This window comes from Mizuhopecten yessoensis, unplaced genomic scaffold (genome assembly GCF_002113885.1).
Source record: "Mizuhopecten yessoensis strain PY_sf001 unplaced genomic scaffold, ASM211388v2 scaffold7283, whole genome shotgun sequence".
NCBI lineage: Eukaryota > Metazoa > Mollusca > Bivalvia > Pectinida > Pectinidae > Mizuhopecten > Mizuhopecten yessoensis.
Genome location: NW_018406970.1, coordinates 126,559 through 142,331, shown reverse-complemented (window position 1 = coordinate 142,331; position 15,773 = coordinate 126,559). Strand labels below are relative to the sequence as shown.

General features: G+C 35.6%; 1 protein-coding gene across 1 annotated transcript; it reads right to left on the bottom strand.

Annotated features, from left to right (window-relative positions):
- Positions 1–6,003: 6,003 nt before the first annotated feature.
- Positions 6,004–15,746, bottom strand: LOC110453357 (sodium- and chloride-dependent creatine transporter 1-like). Its single transcript, XM_021502272.1, has 7 exons — positions 15,724–15,746; positions 15,063–15,195; positions 14,612–14,746; positions 10,282–10,385; positions 9,539–9,663; positions 6,893–7,005; positions 6,004–6,030 (listed from the first exon to the last, which is right to left on the bottom strand). The coding sequence occupies exons 1-7, from the start codon at positions 15,744–15,746 to the stop codon at positions 6,004–6,006; spliced, it is 660 nt and encodes a 219-aa protein (XP_021357947.1).
- Positions 15,747–15,773: the final 27 nt, after the last annotated feature.

Below are 15,773 nucleotides of genomic sequence, written 5' to 3'. Positions count from 1 at the left end.
GGGAACCAATATGTCGAATTTGAAAACGATCCCTCTTAATCTTCATCAGAGATAGCGATAACAAACATTCACTGTTTAAATCTTCAAAAATATGTGGTCCCTACATATTTCAATATTGGAAGTAGAAAACTACAAATACTACATACAAGATTGAGATTAGAATGTAGTAATTTAAAACAACACCTATATTTAAGGACTTTAGAGGTATGTTAATGCGGACTAGTCGAAAAGACTTTCCTCTTTTTACTATGTAATAATTACTCAAAGCTGAATCACTAACCTTACCGAAAATACTTTATTATGGGAAAGTACTGAATATTCAATACAGAAGAACCAAAAAATATTTTTGTCAGTTCAGAATTTTATCAAACGGTTTAGTTAATCTTTCTTTCTACACAATTTCATATACGACCTTATTATTGTAATTATTATTCTTAATAGATTCTACATCAATTATATATTGTAATCGAAAGTGCTTATTATTGTATTTTATATTCAAAATATATTATATCGAGACGTATGAGTATCATATATACATGTGGGTGTATGAATGTTTGAAAATGGGCATGCGTACGTGTACGAGCGTGTCATCGCCCGTCTGTCCAACCATGGGTGTGTAAGTGCAAGTGTGCGTTCACCTCGTTAACAAAACGTAAAGCACTGGGGTTAATATGTTTCAATTTTAATGATCACCACGTGTGAATATCTTTTAAGTAAATTTTTATTTTATTCAAACTTATATTGTAGTTAGGGTGTCAACAGTCTCGTAGAAGTATTTGCCTGATATATATACTTAGGAGAGGAATTAATATACCAATCTCTGTGTAATGATATGTCATGTAATTAACATGTTTGAATATTGAATGAAATACTGTTTTAACTAACAATAAAACACATTGGGACACCAAAAACGAGATTAAGAGTGTTATGTGAAAGAGACAAAAAAGGGGGTACTTAACGTGACTGATATAGATATGATATGTAGACAACAAAATGTGAACAATATATACAAAGAGAAAAGGGCTTTGGAAGCCTTCGGTAGGTATTGATAACAAACATAGAGCAAACAAGTTTGGTGTAATATTCTGTTTATGCAAATATAGCATTACAGCCTCTCTTGCTCTGAGTTAACTACCTGAAATCTATAAATAGTCATAATTAGCAATTTTTGTTTAAGTTGTTATCCAAAACATCCCGGAAAGATGATATCGAAAAACAAATGTTATTTGGCAATATCAGTATTGTCTTCCAAAAGAAATTAATTATTTTTCAACAATTGTCAAAATCGTGAATTACTAAAATTAAGAACATATTAGAACATTAGAGACAACTGTATTAAAACATATTTATAAGCAAAGTAGACTGAATGTATCAGATGAGATATTGTATGTCTTTAAAAGAAAAAAAATTCCCGGAATAAGATTATAAAAAAATCTCTAATCCATCAAAATTCTGTCAAATTCTCTATGACAGGTAACAGAGGTTACTCATTCGCCCCTCAAGTTTGTCTTGATATTTTGCCAAGTACTCCCGCTGTATTGGTACTGCTTGTAGATGAGCCTTTCTTTCTCGTTTTGCGGTCTCCATTCTGAAGCAGGAGTCAATGACGCTCTCAGTCTCTAAAATATACCGACGCCACATTTTTTTTTTAATTGTTTGAAGCATTATATGACTGAGATACAGTCGAAAATGAAAACGTTATCGGTTTCTTCTAGATCGTTACGTTCAAACTGATGTACTATACAATGCTACAATATATGATGTCGAAAGTTAAGATTATTTAATAATTGAACTGCTTTCAGTTCGCATTCACAGGCAATATGAATTCAAACTGGACAAAGGCAATTTCAACGTTATGTTGAATTTACCTTTGTCCAGTTGGAATTCATATTGCCTATGAATGACAACAGAAAGTAGTTTAATACTTATATTTAACATTTTCGGGATCTGTTCATCTCATAAAAAAAACACAATTTCACTTATACTTATATCGTGTATGCTTGTTCAGTGAATAGAACAGCCATCGCCCGGGTAGGGTCAGTGGTATCCAACGTAACAATTATGATGTCAACGATCGGTCTATTGCATTCATAACCTATATGAATGCCAAGTGAATTTGGTAGGCAATGCCATTTGATGGTAAATATTTTTTATATTAACGGCTAAACTGATGAGCTGTTTTCAGTTCGTTTTAAACACACCTGCATGAATGAGCCAGGTGATTGTAGCAGTCGTTTGACCATAACGATGGGTATTGGTAATACCAGAAACAAGGCAACAAACATTCCAACAATACCAAGGTAATCCGGATAAACATATCCCCGGTATACAGGTCGTTCAAATTTTAATGCTACTCCGATGCCTGCAATCTGAAAAGAATTTGGGGAAAAATTATTGAATAATATGAATTTGAATTGTTCCATTGAAAAAATATAAACTGTTACTGAGAAATGATTTCAAGACCAGTTTGCAAGTAATAGCTTCACGCGGTTGGCGTAACCATTAAACACCCCTAATTGTCCATGTTATGTTTGTTCGGAAAATGAAGGCATGTCCATAAGGAGAAAAGACCTAAGATAAAAGGAATAGAAACGAGTAAATTTGAAGAACAAACACGTTCCCAAACTTATTAAGCCGTATAAATCAAAGAAGTGGAGCAGCTTTAAAATAAAAAATATCTAGACAAATGTATATGTAAATAGCACTGAAAAAATAAGTGCAAATCCTTTACTAACAACTTCGCAAGAAGGGGCATAACTCCTCCAATAATAGCAGGATTGAAAACTGTCAGTGCATATGCACAATGTTACATTGTTATGACAGTGTCAACAGGAAAATTCAGATGAAAGTTTAGTTCCGCATACTGTTTGATTTGTCTTACGTAGTTCAAGTAAGGTTGGTATAAACGTATATCTTGATTCCTACCAGCATCAAAGTTGGTATGATGAAACTCCACGAGACCCTGACAAACACTGGAATTGACCTCCCAGTCATCAATTGGATATCTCGACTCATTCTCTCCGCGCCTTTAATTGAGAAAAGTAAAATGACAAAACTTAGCACATATCGTCAAATACACAGAATTCCAAGCCTTCACAAAATGATAACATGAACTGCTGAGATAACGCAACAAAACGATACTTTTTACTGCTTACACATACATATACAAAGACAGCTATCCTTTTTTCTATAAATAATCCTAATCAATATTTTGGTGAAAGTTTTCTTACTGAAATTCAATTATCTAAAAAAACACCATCTAAAATTTCATGCAAATCTTTTGATTCAAAAGTTACATGTACGCCTTTGATATGGAATATTGATAAACAGCAAAAATGTTAAAATTATTACCATATATCCAACCGGCGATGATACATTCTAGAAACGCAACCAGGAATATAATAAAGGCCGACAGATACCAATCAATGAACTGGAAAATATATACTCCACCCTGAAAAAAAATGATGCAGTTACCAAGAGTTATGCTATTTTTTTTTTTATATATTTATGTTTTTATCTATTAAACGCGGGAGATTTGTGAATCCTTATGAACGTTTAGTCTATTTACAGCAGTTATGAAACCTATTTATCTATATAAATCACTCTTCTAACTTTACCAGTACGTATCCCACAAACTTTCTGTTTGTCAAATGCATTGATATTGGGTTTAGATGTGGTATTATGACAATTACATGTTGCAATTAAGTCTCAGTTCACCTTTTTGTAATAGGTTTTAGTCGGTATCCTTAAAAGTTTGCAGGTATGAATCGTGACTAAATGCGAACCAAACAGTTTTCTTTCCAAAAATATTCATGTTATTTTCAAGAAGTCACTTTTCCTTCTTGAGATCCTGTCACATATGCCAAAACATACGGGAAAAGGTTAAGCGCATTCGAAACATTCTTAAAATTGCGAACACTCCAGGGAAGGTCTTACTAGCGCAGGGATTCACCAACTCAAATCCTAAAATTGTAGCTTTTAGAGGCAAATGAATCTAGATTGATTTTAGTTAAGTTTTATTTTGTTTAATGTCCTGTCATATCAACATCCTAGGTCATTTAAGGACGTGCCTCCTTGTGTGCTATGTATGCGTGCTTGCGCGAGTTATGCAGGAGGCAGGGTATGTTGGTGTATTTCAGGTAAAAGGTATACAGTTGTATAAAGATGATAAATTCCTTCCCTAGAAAATGAAAATAATACGTCTTGGATTTTATATATTAATCCTTCAGTTGGCAGACATTATTTGGTGACAAAACCAAATTATGCATATATTTACCTCGCGAGTTTATACAGGTGAACACATAAAATGGCGTTCGCCCAGGTGAGGAAGGCAACGACTTCCGTCCCGAGGCCAGGCCATAGCAAAATCCTTTAAAATGGAAGTTCTTTTCTGCTCAACGTTCAGCGTTTTAGTAATGGCACAACCTGCTCACCTGTTGTCAGTATAATGTGACCAGGCGAAATGCTGTGCTGGGTGCTTTCGGCGTAGTATTTAGGTGAGATAGCACTATAAAGACGGCATCAGATCCGCGCTATTACAAGGAGGCAAGTACACCAACACACCATGTCTCCGACACACGTGCACGCATACACAATACACGTGGAGGCACGTCCTTAAATTACCTAAGATGTAAATGGGCCGTTCAACATAACAGGAATGGTATGTTGATGTATGTTTTAGAGAGGATAGCTTAATTCTCAGTTAGCAAATAATCAAACTAGTTGTTGCGACATGACTTAGTGCTGAACGTTAAGAAGGGAGTAACAAATACCATTTTTTCCGTTACTTAAGTATGCATATTTCCTACCCGATTTGGACGAGCCCTCGGGTCCCTGCAGGTAGGGCGTAAGAATTATACCTGCTGCCCCCATTGCATGATCGTAAGAGGCGACTAAATTTGGGATCATATTTTTTTCTCTTCTTTCTAAACAAATTTTTTCTTCCTAATGTCTCCCTTTACAATGCCTTACTTTTGGCCTTTAGTTGAGCGTTCGCCGGTGTAAGGAATGCTTTGGGTTCAGTCCCCTGGCCGAGACATACCAGTCTAAAAAATGGTAGTTTCTACTCCTGCTTAACGCTCAGCAATTTAGAAGTGGGACGACTGGTTCGACCGTTGTCAGTATAATGTGTCCTGATTGGTGTCTTCGGTAGTATGTTTCAGTGAGGTAGCACTATCCAGTTGGCATCAGTTCCGCGCTATTACAAGCAGACAAACACGAACATATCGCTGCCTCCCAAAATACACACGCATGAATCTTGCATACAGGAGAGGCCATCCTTTAATGACCATAGCTGATTATAGGGCGTTAAACAATACCTAACTAAACCAAACGAGCCCTCGATACTTGGGCTAACAGTGAGGTATTTCAAAGCAAGGCACTAGGATACAAAACGGCGTTCAATATTTTTTCGAACGCGTCGGTTTCAGTTTTAAAACCTGTGTAACAAATAATACCAATAAATGTATATTAATGACAAGGAGACTATCGGGTTATTTGTTGCATTTCACCAAAATCGACATACTCGATAATGCAATATTTTACTGTAGGGTAAAATATCCAACAGATGTGGACACGGTTTTCAAACAACCCTAGCTGTTGCGGGAACGCATAACTCGAAACGACCATCCGGCCACCAACATAAAATTAGTTCCGACGATTAATACCTTGTAATAGTACTTATATAAATTTACTCACCTGTGTAGAGAATATTGTGCCAGTAGAAAAGTACAGTGCAAAAACAGTGGCAATTACGAGGTGCTTCCGTCTGCCAAGAGTTTTGGGGAAAATGTCCATTAAAGCACTTATCAACGTCTCCAGGCACCCTAACTAAGGAGAGAAACAACGAAATTAAAAAAGGAATGTTCTTGAAATACTGTGAAGTCACACAAGGAAAAGCAAAAAATCATCACGAAACTCTTTTCCAAAACAGCTTTGTAAAATAGAAAACACCTAATTTTCACTTTGTAAAGCATATGATACCACAGTGCACTTTGGTATGCTTCACAGGAAGTAACAGGAAGCACTCGACTATAAAACAACCAACAAAGATCTAATGAGAAATTTTATGAATCAATAAAAAAATAACAAAAACAAACTTCTGCATACAAAAAAACACCAGACATTTTGTTGTGCACACAATACACCAGAAGTTTGAATCGTAGCTCGGGAATGGTCCGCACCGCAATATATCGTACATGTTTCCCCTGCCCGAGATAATAAAACACAGCTGATGACGGATTTGGCTTGGTTTGATTTAGTATTGTTTAACGTCCTATCAACAGCTATGGTCATTTAAGGACGGTCTCCCCTGTGCGCGAGATGCATGCGTGTAGTGTATGCGTGTGTGTTTTGGGAGGCTGCGATATGTTAGTGTTTGTCTCCTTCTGATAGCGCGGAACTGATGCCGACTGTATAGTGCTACCTCATTGAAACACACTGCCGAAGACACCCAGCAGGACACCCCACCCGGTCACTTTATACTGAAAACGGGAGAACCAGTCCACTCCTAAATTGCTGAGCTTTAAGCAGGTGTATAAACTACAATAACAGACTCTGTTATGTTTCGGCCAGGGAACAGAACCCAAACCTTCAACTAAAGGCCAAAAGTGAGGCATTGTCAAGGGAGACATTAGGAAGAAGAAAGCTGTTTAGAAAGAAGAGAAAAGATAAAATCCCAAATTAGTCGCCTCTTACGATCATGCAATGGGGGCAGCAGGTACAATTCTTACGCCCTACTTGTGACGGACATCGGTCTGTTGCATCAAGCACAACATACCGGTAGGCGTATACTGATGTCTTCCTTAGCTATTCATTCGACATTTCATAACTTCGTGTGCTTAACGACTTGGAAAGTACATTATACTAGTTCAGATTAAATATTAATCATTACCTGACTGTCGAGGCCAACCATAAACAGCATAGAGAAGAAGATAACGGCCCATATTTGAGGCAGAGGCAGGCGGGTGAGAAACTCTGGGTAAACTAGAAACACGAGGCCGGGACCTGTAACAGTTCATTGTTTTATAATACCTACTTAATAATATATTATAACTGCATCGTGATCTCTTCACCATTAATATGTCTCATTTCAATACTTAATTATAACAACAATGGTAGATTAAAACACATCTGGAAATTTTAAACTCTGGAATTTTGTGTCATTTTGATACTTGATGTTCCTTTACTATTAACTTAAAGACTCGTGTACCGATGCCCAAAACTGTAAAAGAAAATCTAGCATTACTATAGCTTTGATAATTAATCATTTGTGGAAAGAAAACCTTGAGTCTTGAAGACATTTTTTTTAAAGTAATAAAGATGAAATAAAGTATTATCAATAAGCGTATTCTGATTAGAATAGATTCTACACTGGTTAACTTATCCTGATATTTTTTATTTATTCCTTACTTTCCATATGGAGTATTTTAGTGTGAATATAACAGAAATCATCACACAATAGCCTGTACTTGATTTGCATACTCCAAACATCATACTCTCGTCACATATCATGATCCATGTCGGTAGCTGGTCAAAGATTGTTTCCTGTACTATTTAATAATTTAGTAGCAAAGGGACATTGATAAAGAAAGGTGATTGAGGGTGTCTAGGGTGACAAAATCCGTCAGAGCTGTTCATTAAATGTAACTTGTGTCTCGTGTATATGATTCTATGTTAACATTTCCACTGAAATTGTTTGATTGTATTAGTTATTGTGCTATCATTAGCATTGTTCAATATTTGATTCCATTTTATTTCTTGTCCAAAATGTTCTTCTCATTTAGTTTCTCATTTTGGCCTGAAAGTTGTATTATTATTTAGTATTTTCTGTATTTCAAGTTTGTTGATTTTAAACCCTCATTTTACAGATTTGAAACCGTTAATAACAAATATCCTTAGAGATCCTTAACTGTCATTCGGACGAAAATTCGAAACCTACACTATAAAAACAATCATGACATATTTGAATCTTCGACGATTCGTTAAAATCATTTATAAGCTATTTTCTCCAAAATGCATCTTTGTTTGACAGTAGGCTTATAAATGCGACATCACATGATATAGACCCTGGACCGTTTTCTTAACCAAAAGTTCGTTGCATTTCCGTCATGTTTGCGTTGCGTTTGCGTAGACCGTTTGATGTGCGTTTTAGATTTAGCGTTTAATGTGCGTTGAATATGCGTTTTGCTGATTATATAAGGAAACGATCGATGGCTATGTACAGGTTATTTTAAGAATATGCGATTGCTGAAAAGTTTTTATATAAAAGAATAGTTATATGTATAATAAAGTTTGCAAATTAAAAATAAAAACAATATACAAATAAAATAGATAAATACTTGAAATAATTGGTTTGAAGTTAGGCAATGACTTATATTTATATTCGAATATTTGGGCTGCGTCGTGTGCTGATTAATGGATGCACATCTATACACGTACCTTAATTGGCCAGTAAAATTATATGTAGAACATAATTGAGTATTAAGTTATTTGTATATTCTAGATATTTAATTTTCTTACTTATATCATTCTGTTCATATGAATATATGAATAGAATTCAACTAATTCTACAAATACTTCCATCACTGCACGCTTGGACTGATTGTTTCGTAACGACACCAGGGTAGATTGAAGAGAGTCTTATAATTAGTGCGTTTATAAAATATTTATTGTTTTATGTGTGTATGCTTTTTCTTTAATTCTATTGTCTATATTGTGGGTTTTGTTTACGTTCAGATCGAAGTAAGTAAGTCCTGCGCTCGCCTCGCTATATGTATCGGGTGGGGTGGGGTGGGNAGAGGTACATGGCCCTTGACAATAAATAGATTTTGATTACGCCATTAAAAATCATTGAGACCTAGCAATTTTACTACAGTAGTTTTGTATTCGTTTTTTCTTTAGGCTGAATTAAGAGGACACATTATTATTAATTTTTAATATTTAATAAAGTATTTGAAATATTGAAAAGACTAATAAAGAGCGTGATTATGGTTAAACCACGAATGGCAAAAAAGCCACAAATGAAATAAATATCAATAAATAATTATATCGAATAAATAAAACAAATTGTTTCATAAATCAATAAAATGAAATAAAAATAATTGAATTGAATAAATAAAACAAATTAATTAATAAATCAATAATATAAAATAAAAATATTGAAATAAAATAAATGAACATAATTACTAAAACAGTTTACATTTGTAGGTGGTAAAGGAAGTATAGGTGGTGTAGGAGGGTATATGTGGTATGTGAAGTATAGGTGGTATAGTAAGTATAGATGATGTAGGAGGGTATAGGTGGTATATGAAGTAAATGTGATGTAGGAGGGTTTTTGTGTTATAGGAAGTATAGGTGGTATAGGAAGCATAGATGATGTAGGAGGGTATAGTTGGTATATGAAGTAGAGATGATGTAGGTACATGTACTTTGTATTTTTGTATGGGTGATGTTTCATTAGGTGAGACCAGAAAAACATTTCACTGGTCATGGACGTATTACAATAGCTCGTATCAAGCTGCATTGTTTTTTTACCAACCAGATTCCGCCACTTCCGTGATGGAGAGTCCAGCTTCATGTGCCAAGAACCCGAGGATGGAAAAAACCACGAGACCGCACAGACAGTTACTGAATGTGTGAACGGCCACAATAATCATGGTGTTCCTGGTAAAAAAAAGTTTTTTCGTAACTATTTGTAAAACAAATTTATAATCATCGCCAGATTAAACGCTACTTTGTATTTGTTACAAAGAAGTAAAATCCCACATAAAAATGCAAAACGCTTAGGTATGTTAAAAATAATTAAATTGCATATGTTATAATCAGATTACACTAGGAAGTCATCATGCATTGTTTCTTCAATCACGCAATAGGTAACTAATTACATTACGGTCTTAAAGTTAATTTTATGTTCCAAGTATCAACAAATTAAGTTTGTTGTAATATCGTTAATATTTAAAAATAACGTACTACTATATTAAGATATTTAGACCTTGAAGTGAAACAGAGGATAGAATACACAGCGAAAAGAAAACAACAGGCCCATAGGTCCTGTTTCGCTCACTTGGACATTTAAGAAATCAGGACATCACATCATAGTAGCGTTTTAAGGAAAAAAACGACGGACGGACAGACAACGGACGCCGCGACATAAGCTCACCGGTCCTTAGGACCAGAAGAGCTATACAAGTAGAGTATCTTCAAAACTTGATTCCACAAGTAATTTTGGTTTATATTTTATAGAATTAATAAAATGATGCTTGAACTGTTAATAAGACTTACTTCAGGATATTTCCCCGAAACTTGTGGTAGCTGGCAATAGTTGTTACACCACCCCAAACCGGCCCTAGCGAGTAGAATACCTGCATTGCAGCTTCTAACCAAATCTGTAAACAGCAAGATATTTCTGATGTAAAAATTGTTATACTATTGCAAAACAAACATGAATCATGATTGAAAAGATACACCCATGACGTCGTTCATAAGCCTCCTGTATCCTGGTAGCGGTATACAGTAGAAATGACCCGACTCTGACAAACAAGGCACATTTCGAGGAAATGTAAACACAGCGGATTTACCCTACACAACACATGTATACATGTATATATATTTGTAAACTGCATTACATTTACGATACACATAAAGTACTGAGAAGTGTATAAACCTCTTTTTTCTTTGTATGTCACTTGTGTGAAAACCATGGTTACCACATCAAAAATTACCAAAAAATGCAAAAAATGCTATTTTTGACCCAAAATTTGACCCCCGCAACTAGTAATTTTTTCCTAAGTTCTGTCTGAAGTTAAAGATTACCTACCTGGTTGCAGAATTATCTGGGTCCCGGTTAAGTTGTAAAACTTGATTTTTTGCAATTTTGCGTCGTGTGTTGTTGTCAAAATTTTACCTCCTGTAAAGCTAGCTTTTCATGTGTAGGCACTTTTTCGGATTATGGCCAAAATGTTATTCTCGAACCAAAAGAATTTTCTTCTTTTTTTACAAATGTGAAGCTCACATAGCCCACTTCATCATGCTTACACCAATTTTAGTACAGTTTTATTTTTATATTTTTGTTACATATCATTATACAGCGGTAAGTCTTTTAACAAAAATATCACCCATGGCCACAACCCTCTACTGTATACTGCTACCCCTGCTTCCACAGATTCGGAGAAAACATGTACCAGCCGTATCCCATTGCATGTCTGCCGTGTCGTCTGCTAAGGGGACATACATGAAACCCAACTTGTTATGCGGCCCCGATTGCAACACCTGGGATCTTTATCGTTTATTGCTCGCATCCATATTCTTTCTTTCCCCTTTCTTCTTCTATGTCGTCTGCTTAGAAACCAATATTGATCGGCTACCCCAATATTGCACTTTGGCTATATATATCACTTCTATTTCTAATTAACTCTTTTCATAACGATTGTGTCTTTAAATGACAAGCAGCTTCTATTTCTATTTCAGTTCGATTTAAGGAAGCCGTCTACGATCACCAGACCTTCATCACAGATACTGGCCCCCAGCTCGGTGCTTTTAGTCCCCCATCGCTTCTAGGGGGACTATAGGTTTGCACTCCGTCCGTCATTATGTCCGCGAAATTTTCCCGGGACTCATTTTCTATACTATTTCAACTGGAGTAACTAATTTTGGTGTACATGAACATCTTGGGATGGCGGAAGAAGGTCATTGTGACATATGACTTAACCTTTGACTTTGAAAATGTTTGTCTGGGGCATAGCTTCTATACTATTTCACCTGGAGTAGTCAGTTTTGGGTATACAAGGACATCTTCGGATGGCTGAGTGCAAGAAATCGGTCACTGAGTCTGACGTATAACTTGACATTTGACCTTTACTTTTGGAAAGGTTTGACATAAATATATGGTTTGTAAAATAACATATCCGATTGGGGACTATGGGTTGCCTTGCAATACTTTAATTTCTCCAGGTACTACGGTTCTCCTACACCATCAAAACTTCGCACGTCCTTAGATAGCCGTGATTGTTTAACTGAGGTGAAGTACAAACAAAAAGCTCTATTTTATTCTTTCTGCTCAACAAAACGGCGATTACCATGTAAAGCGTTTCATGTATAGCGTTTAATATCCAATAACGCAAATGTAAATTTTAAACTACAAATATTCAAAAATGACATGAAAGTCGCCCAATCTCCTGTACGATCATTTTCAGTATAATTAAATTATTGACCAAGCAACAACTGGCAGATCAATCGAAATGGTCTAACAATTACCAGGTGAATAAACATACGCGCTGTTTAGGTATTAACCATGCCAACACAGGCATGTGGTTGATTTTTATATTTTTTAATATTGAATTTATTTCTGAAAAAATGTCAAGCTAGACTGATAGCAGCAACTAAGAAGGTCACTAAAAGAACTAAATAAACACATTCAGCCATGTAATTAATTATGTTGGGGAAAACATAATACACAAAACCTATTCGCTAATTGGGACCTATAATGGGCAGAACAGGTAACTCGAATATACATGTAACGATAATGCTTTCAGTATTTCGTCTTAGAAGAGAAAAGATCAGAGTGTATTTTATGGTTTGCCGTTAATATTTATTTTTCAAACTCGCCCCTGCAGGTGGGGGATCGCGAAAAAAATATACCTGCTGTTTCTATCTGCGGCGACTTATGTGGGACCCCCGTGCAGAATTGGTGATTTGCTTTGGTGTCCTCTATTTTGGGACACAAAAGCAACCAAAATAAATCTGCTGCGCCCATTGCAATATTTGGAATCTTTATCTTCTACTTCTAACTACCTTTTATTTCCTAGCACTTTATTGGCAACATCTCACTTTTGGCTTCATGGTTGAGCGTTCGCCCAGGTGAGGAAGTAATGGGTTCTGTTCCCAGGCTTGGACATACCAAAGTCCATAAAAATGGTAGTTATTATTTCCTGCTTAACGTTCAGCATTAAGGGGAATGGTTTTGTTTTTTGTTTTTTGTATTGTTTAACGGCTCATCCACAATGTCGCAACAACTGGTTCATCCGTTGTCTGTATAATGTGACCGGGAGGAATGCTGTGTGGTGCCTTCGGCATGGTATTTCAGTGAGATAGCACTATAAAATTGGCATCAGATCCGCGCTATCACAAGGAGGCAAGCACCCTGCATACACTACACACATTGATGAATGACATTAGCTGTTAATTTGACGTTAAACAAAATTAAACTCTAACTTTTATCGTTATCGGTTTAATTCGCACGTATGTGACGTTATGAGATCTTGCCGGAAAATGGTATCACGCGTCCTTAAATCTTTGCAGTACAAAAACTTGCGAACTTCGCCACTTTCCCCATGTCGTTTTGACACATTCCTACTGTCGAGATTGAATAGTTTAGCATGATTAAACCCCAGAGTGCTAATTACGATGCAATTTCGTTATATTTCCCCATACGTGGTATAAATCAATTCACAACGCGACGGCGATTAGACCTGAAAGTTGGGCCTTTCTTTCTTCGAGTTTATTTATTTAGCTTGTATTCGATTATATCGTATATACAATTATTTAAACTTGCAGCTTTCGTAATGGTTAAATAAACAATGCAATCATGAGTTATTTAACGAAATTAAGCAGTGTATTGCTGCGAGCCCATCTCAAAACATTTCCCCAAAATTTACGATAAATGGTCGCGACCAAGGACTGGGTTTGGATTGTTCTTGTGTATCGTGCGCACCCTTCCTTGACACTTTCATGTTTCCTTAAAATAGTTCGCACTATACGCGAGTATTTTAGGTAGCCGTTTGCCAGACATAAAATCTCTTAATCAATCAATAGCAATACATGATAAAACAGTCTACCCCTTTGAGAAACCACTAGCGTATGATTCATACTCGGAGCATCTTTAGGTTATATGTAATTCCCGTTTGAGAAATGGAGAAATTTGGAACGCCTTCAGGTAGTATGTTATTCCTGTTAAAAAAGGAAATCGATATCGGAGTTATCCAAGAGCTTGTAATTAAGGCCTGATATTTTCAACAGAAGCAAACGCAAGAAAGCTCTGAACAATGATCGACAACAGATGTCACAATCTGGGACTGAAACAAAAATTAATAGTCCCTGCTAGGGTTCACAAAGGGGTGACTGAAAATCCTATTTGTTCAAAAACAACATTCGTGACATATTTTTATGATGTACCGTCTATGAAAAGGTTATTCGAGGAGTTTCTGTGCAATTAACATATGACTATTTACACTGTATTGATCTTTACAATAAAATATGATATATTTTGCAGCCAATTTGTTCGATTTGATGTTTTACTTTAATCCTATACACATTTAAGCTATTAAGTTTTGGTTTCATTTCGTGAATGTCTCTGTTTCCAGTGTTGTTGGCCCTAAATGACTCACATTGTCAATGGGCCGTTAAACAATACACAAACAAACAAACAAGCATTTCAATGTTTTTATCTGAAGAAGACATTCATGCAAAAATCTCGTTTTAATATGTCTATAGCTGTTGCAATAAAGAAAAAAAATAAAGGAAGAAAACTAAGCATAATCAAAAGACGAATAATCCATGAAAATCAACTGTATTTAGAATGACTATAGGCCTTAACCATCGCTAAAAGTTTCCAAACCTGGTATGACAGTAGTTTAGACAAGTCTGGCTTCAGATACATGATGATTCCATCTGTAGATCCTTCCAAAAACAAACTCCTGATTAAGATGACAACCAGCAGGACGAATGGTCCGAGCGCCGTGACGTATACAACCTGCGTTAAAGTAACAAACAATATTATATCTATTTGTCAACATCCGAACTATTAAATCAAGGTTACATAAAAATACGATAACACTCGGCATATTTACATAGGTGGTCAGTTTAAGTTCAGTATGTAATTTTTTCAACAACTTCGTTTGCATTTTTTGTAATTTATTTTTTGTATTTAAAGAGTGAGCTTTATTTCACCTTTTAAAAATTAACCTCATATTCTAAGTGGGGTGGTTTCATTTTGTTATACAATAATCAAAGCATTCAGATGCACATTTTGTTTTGATTTTTAATGCATTTGATATTATCGTTTTTACCTTTCCAACAGATTTTACCCCTTTGATGATACACAAGAAACTAGAAGCGTATGAGAAGAAGAGGGCCAATATGAGGTGCCACTGCGGTGTACCCCAATCTTCTATCCCAGGTGATGCGTTCAGTATCTTGTATCTGTATATAATGAAATCAATGTCAACAGTTATAGCACTTACTATCAAAAACAAACCTATCACAAAATCTTTGAGAAATTTACACCATGCCTGTAGCATAATTCAATAAAGGTTTTAAAGAAATCCGTCCATAAGCGGAAAATGCTCAAATTGACAATATAATCGAGAAATGGTTAAAGGGGCATAACTCCTATTACAGGAGAAACAAGTACGGTGAAACATTTTCACATGCACAGCTTTACATCTTGTTATTAAAATATAAAGTTGCAAATAAATCTGTCATTAATGACGACACCCATGGCAAGACATTATGTGCCTACGAACAGACAAAAGGCATTGCTTTACTGCTGGTACCCGTACTTGTTTGACCTTAGCTGTGAGGTTAACGTTATATCACGAAGAAAAAGAATAATAAACGTAAATGACAGCGCTGTTTGACGTCTTATGTTGGCAACTTTAGAATAAATGTTTCTTTATTAGAGACATCGAATAATCTTGTAATATTACACTTCAAACCTCCATCGTTTACACTTTCATTCCCTGTCGAGACATTATCAGATTTATGTGACTGGGTGGTTC

Excerpts from the sequence above, each read along its gene's own strand:
- LOC110453357 (XM_021502272.1), bottom strand. The coding sequence starts at position 15,746 with ATGTCTCGACAGGGAATGAAAGT. Across the intron at positions 15,196-15,723 it reads TCTCGACAGGGAATGAAAGT|ATACAAGATACTGAACGCAT; the intron begins GTAAACGATGGA and ends CATTATATACAG. Across the intron at positions 9,664-10,281 it reads TTTCGGGGAAATATCCTGAA|GAACACCATGATTATTGTGG; the intron begins GTAAGTCTTATT and ends TTTTTTTACCAG.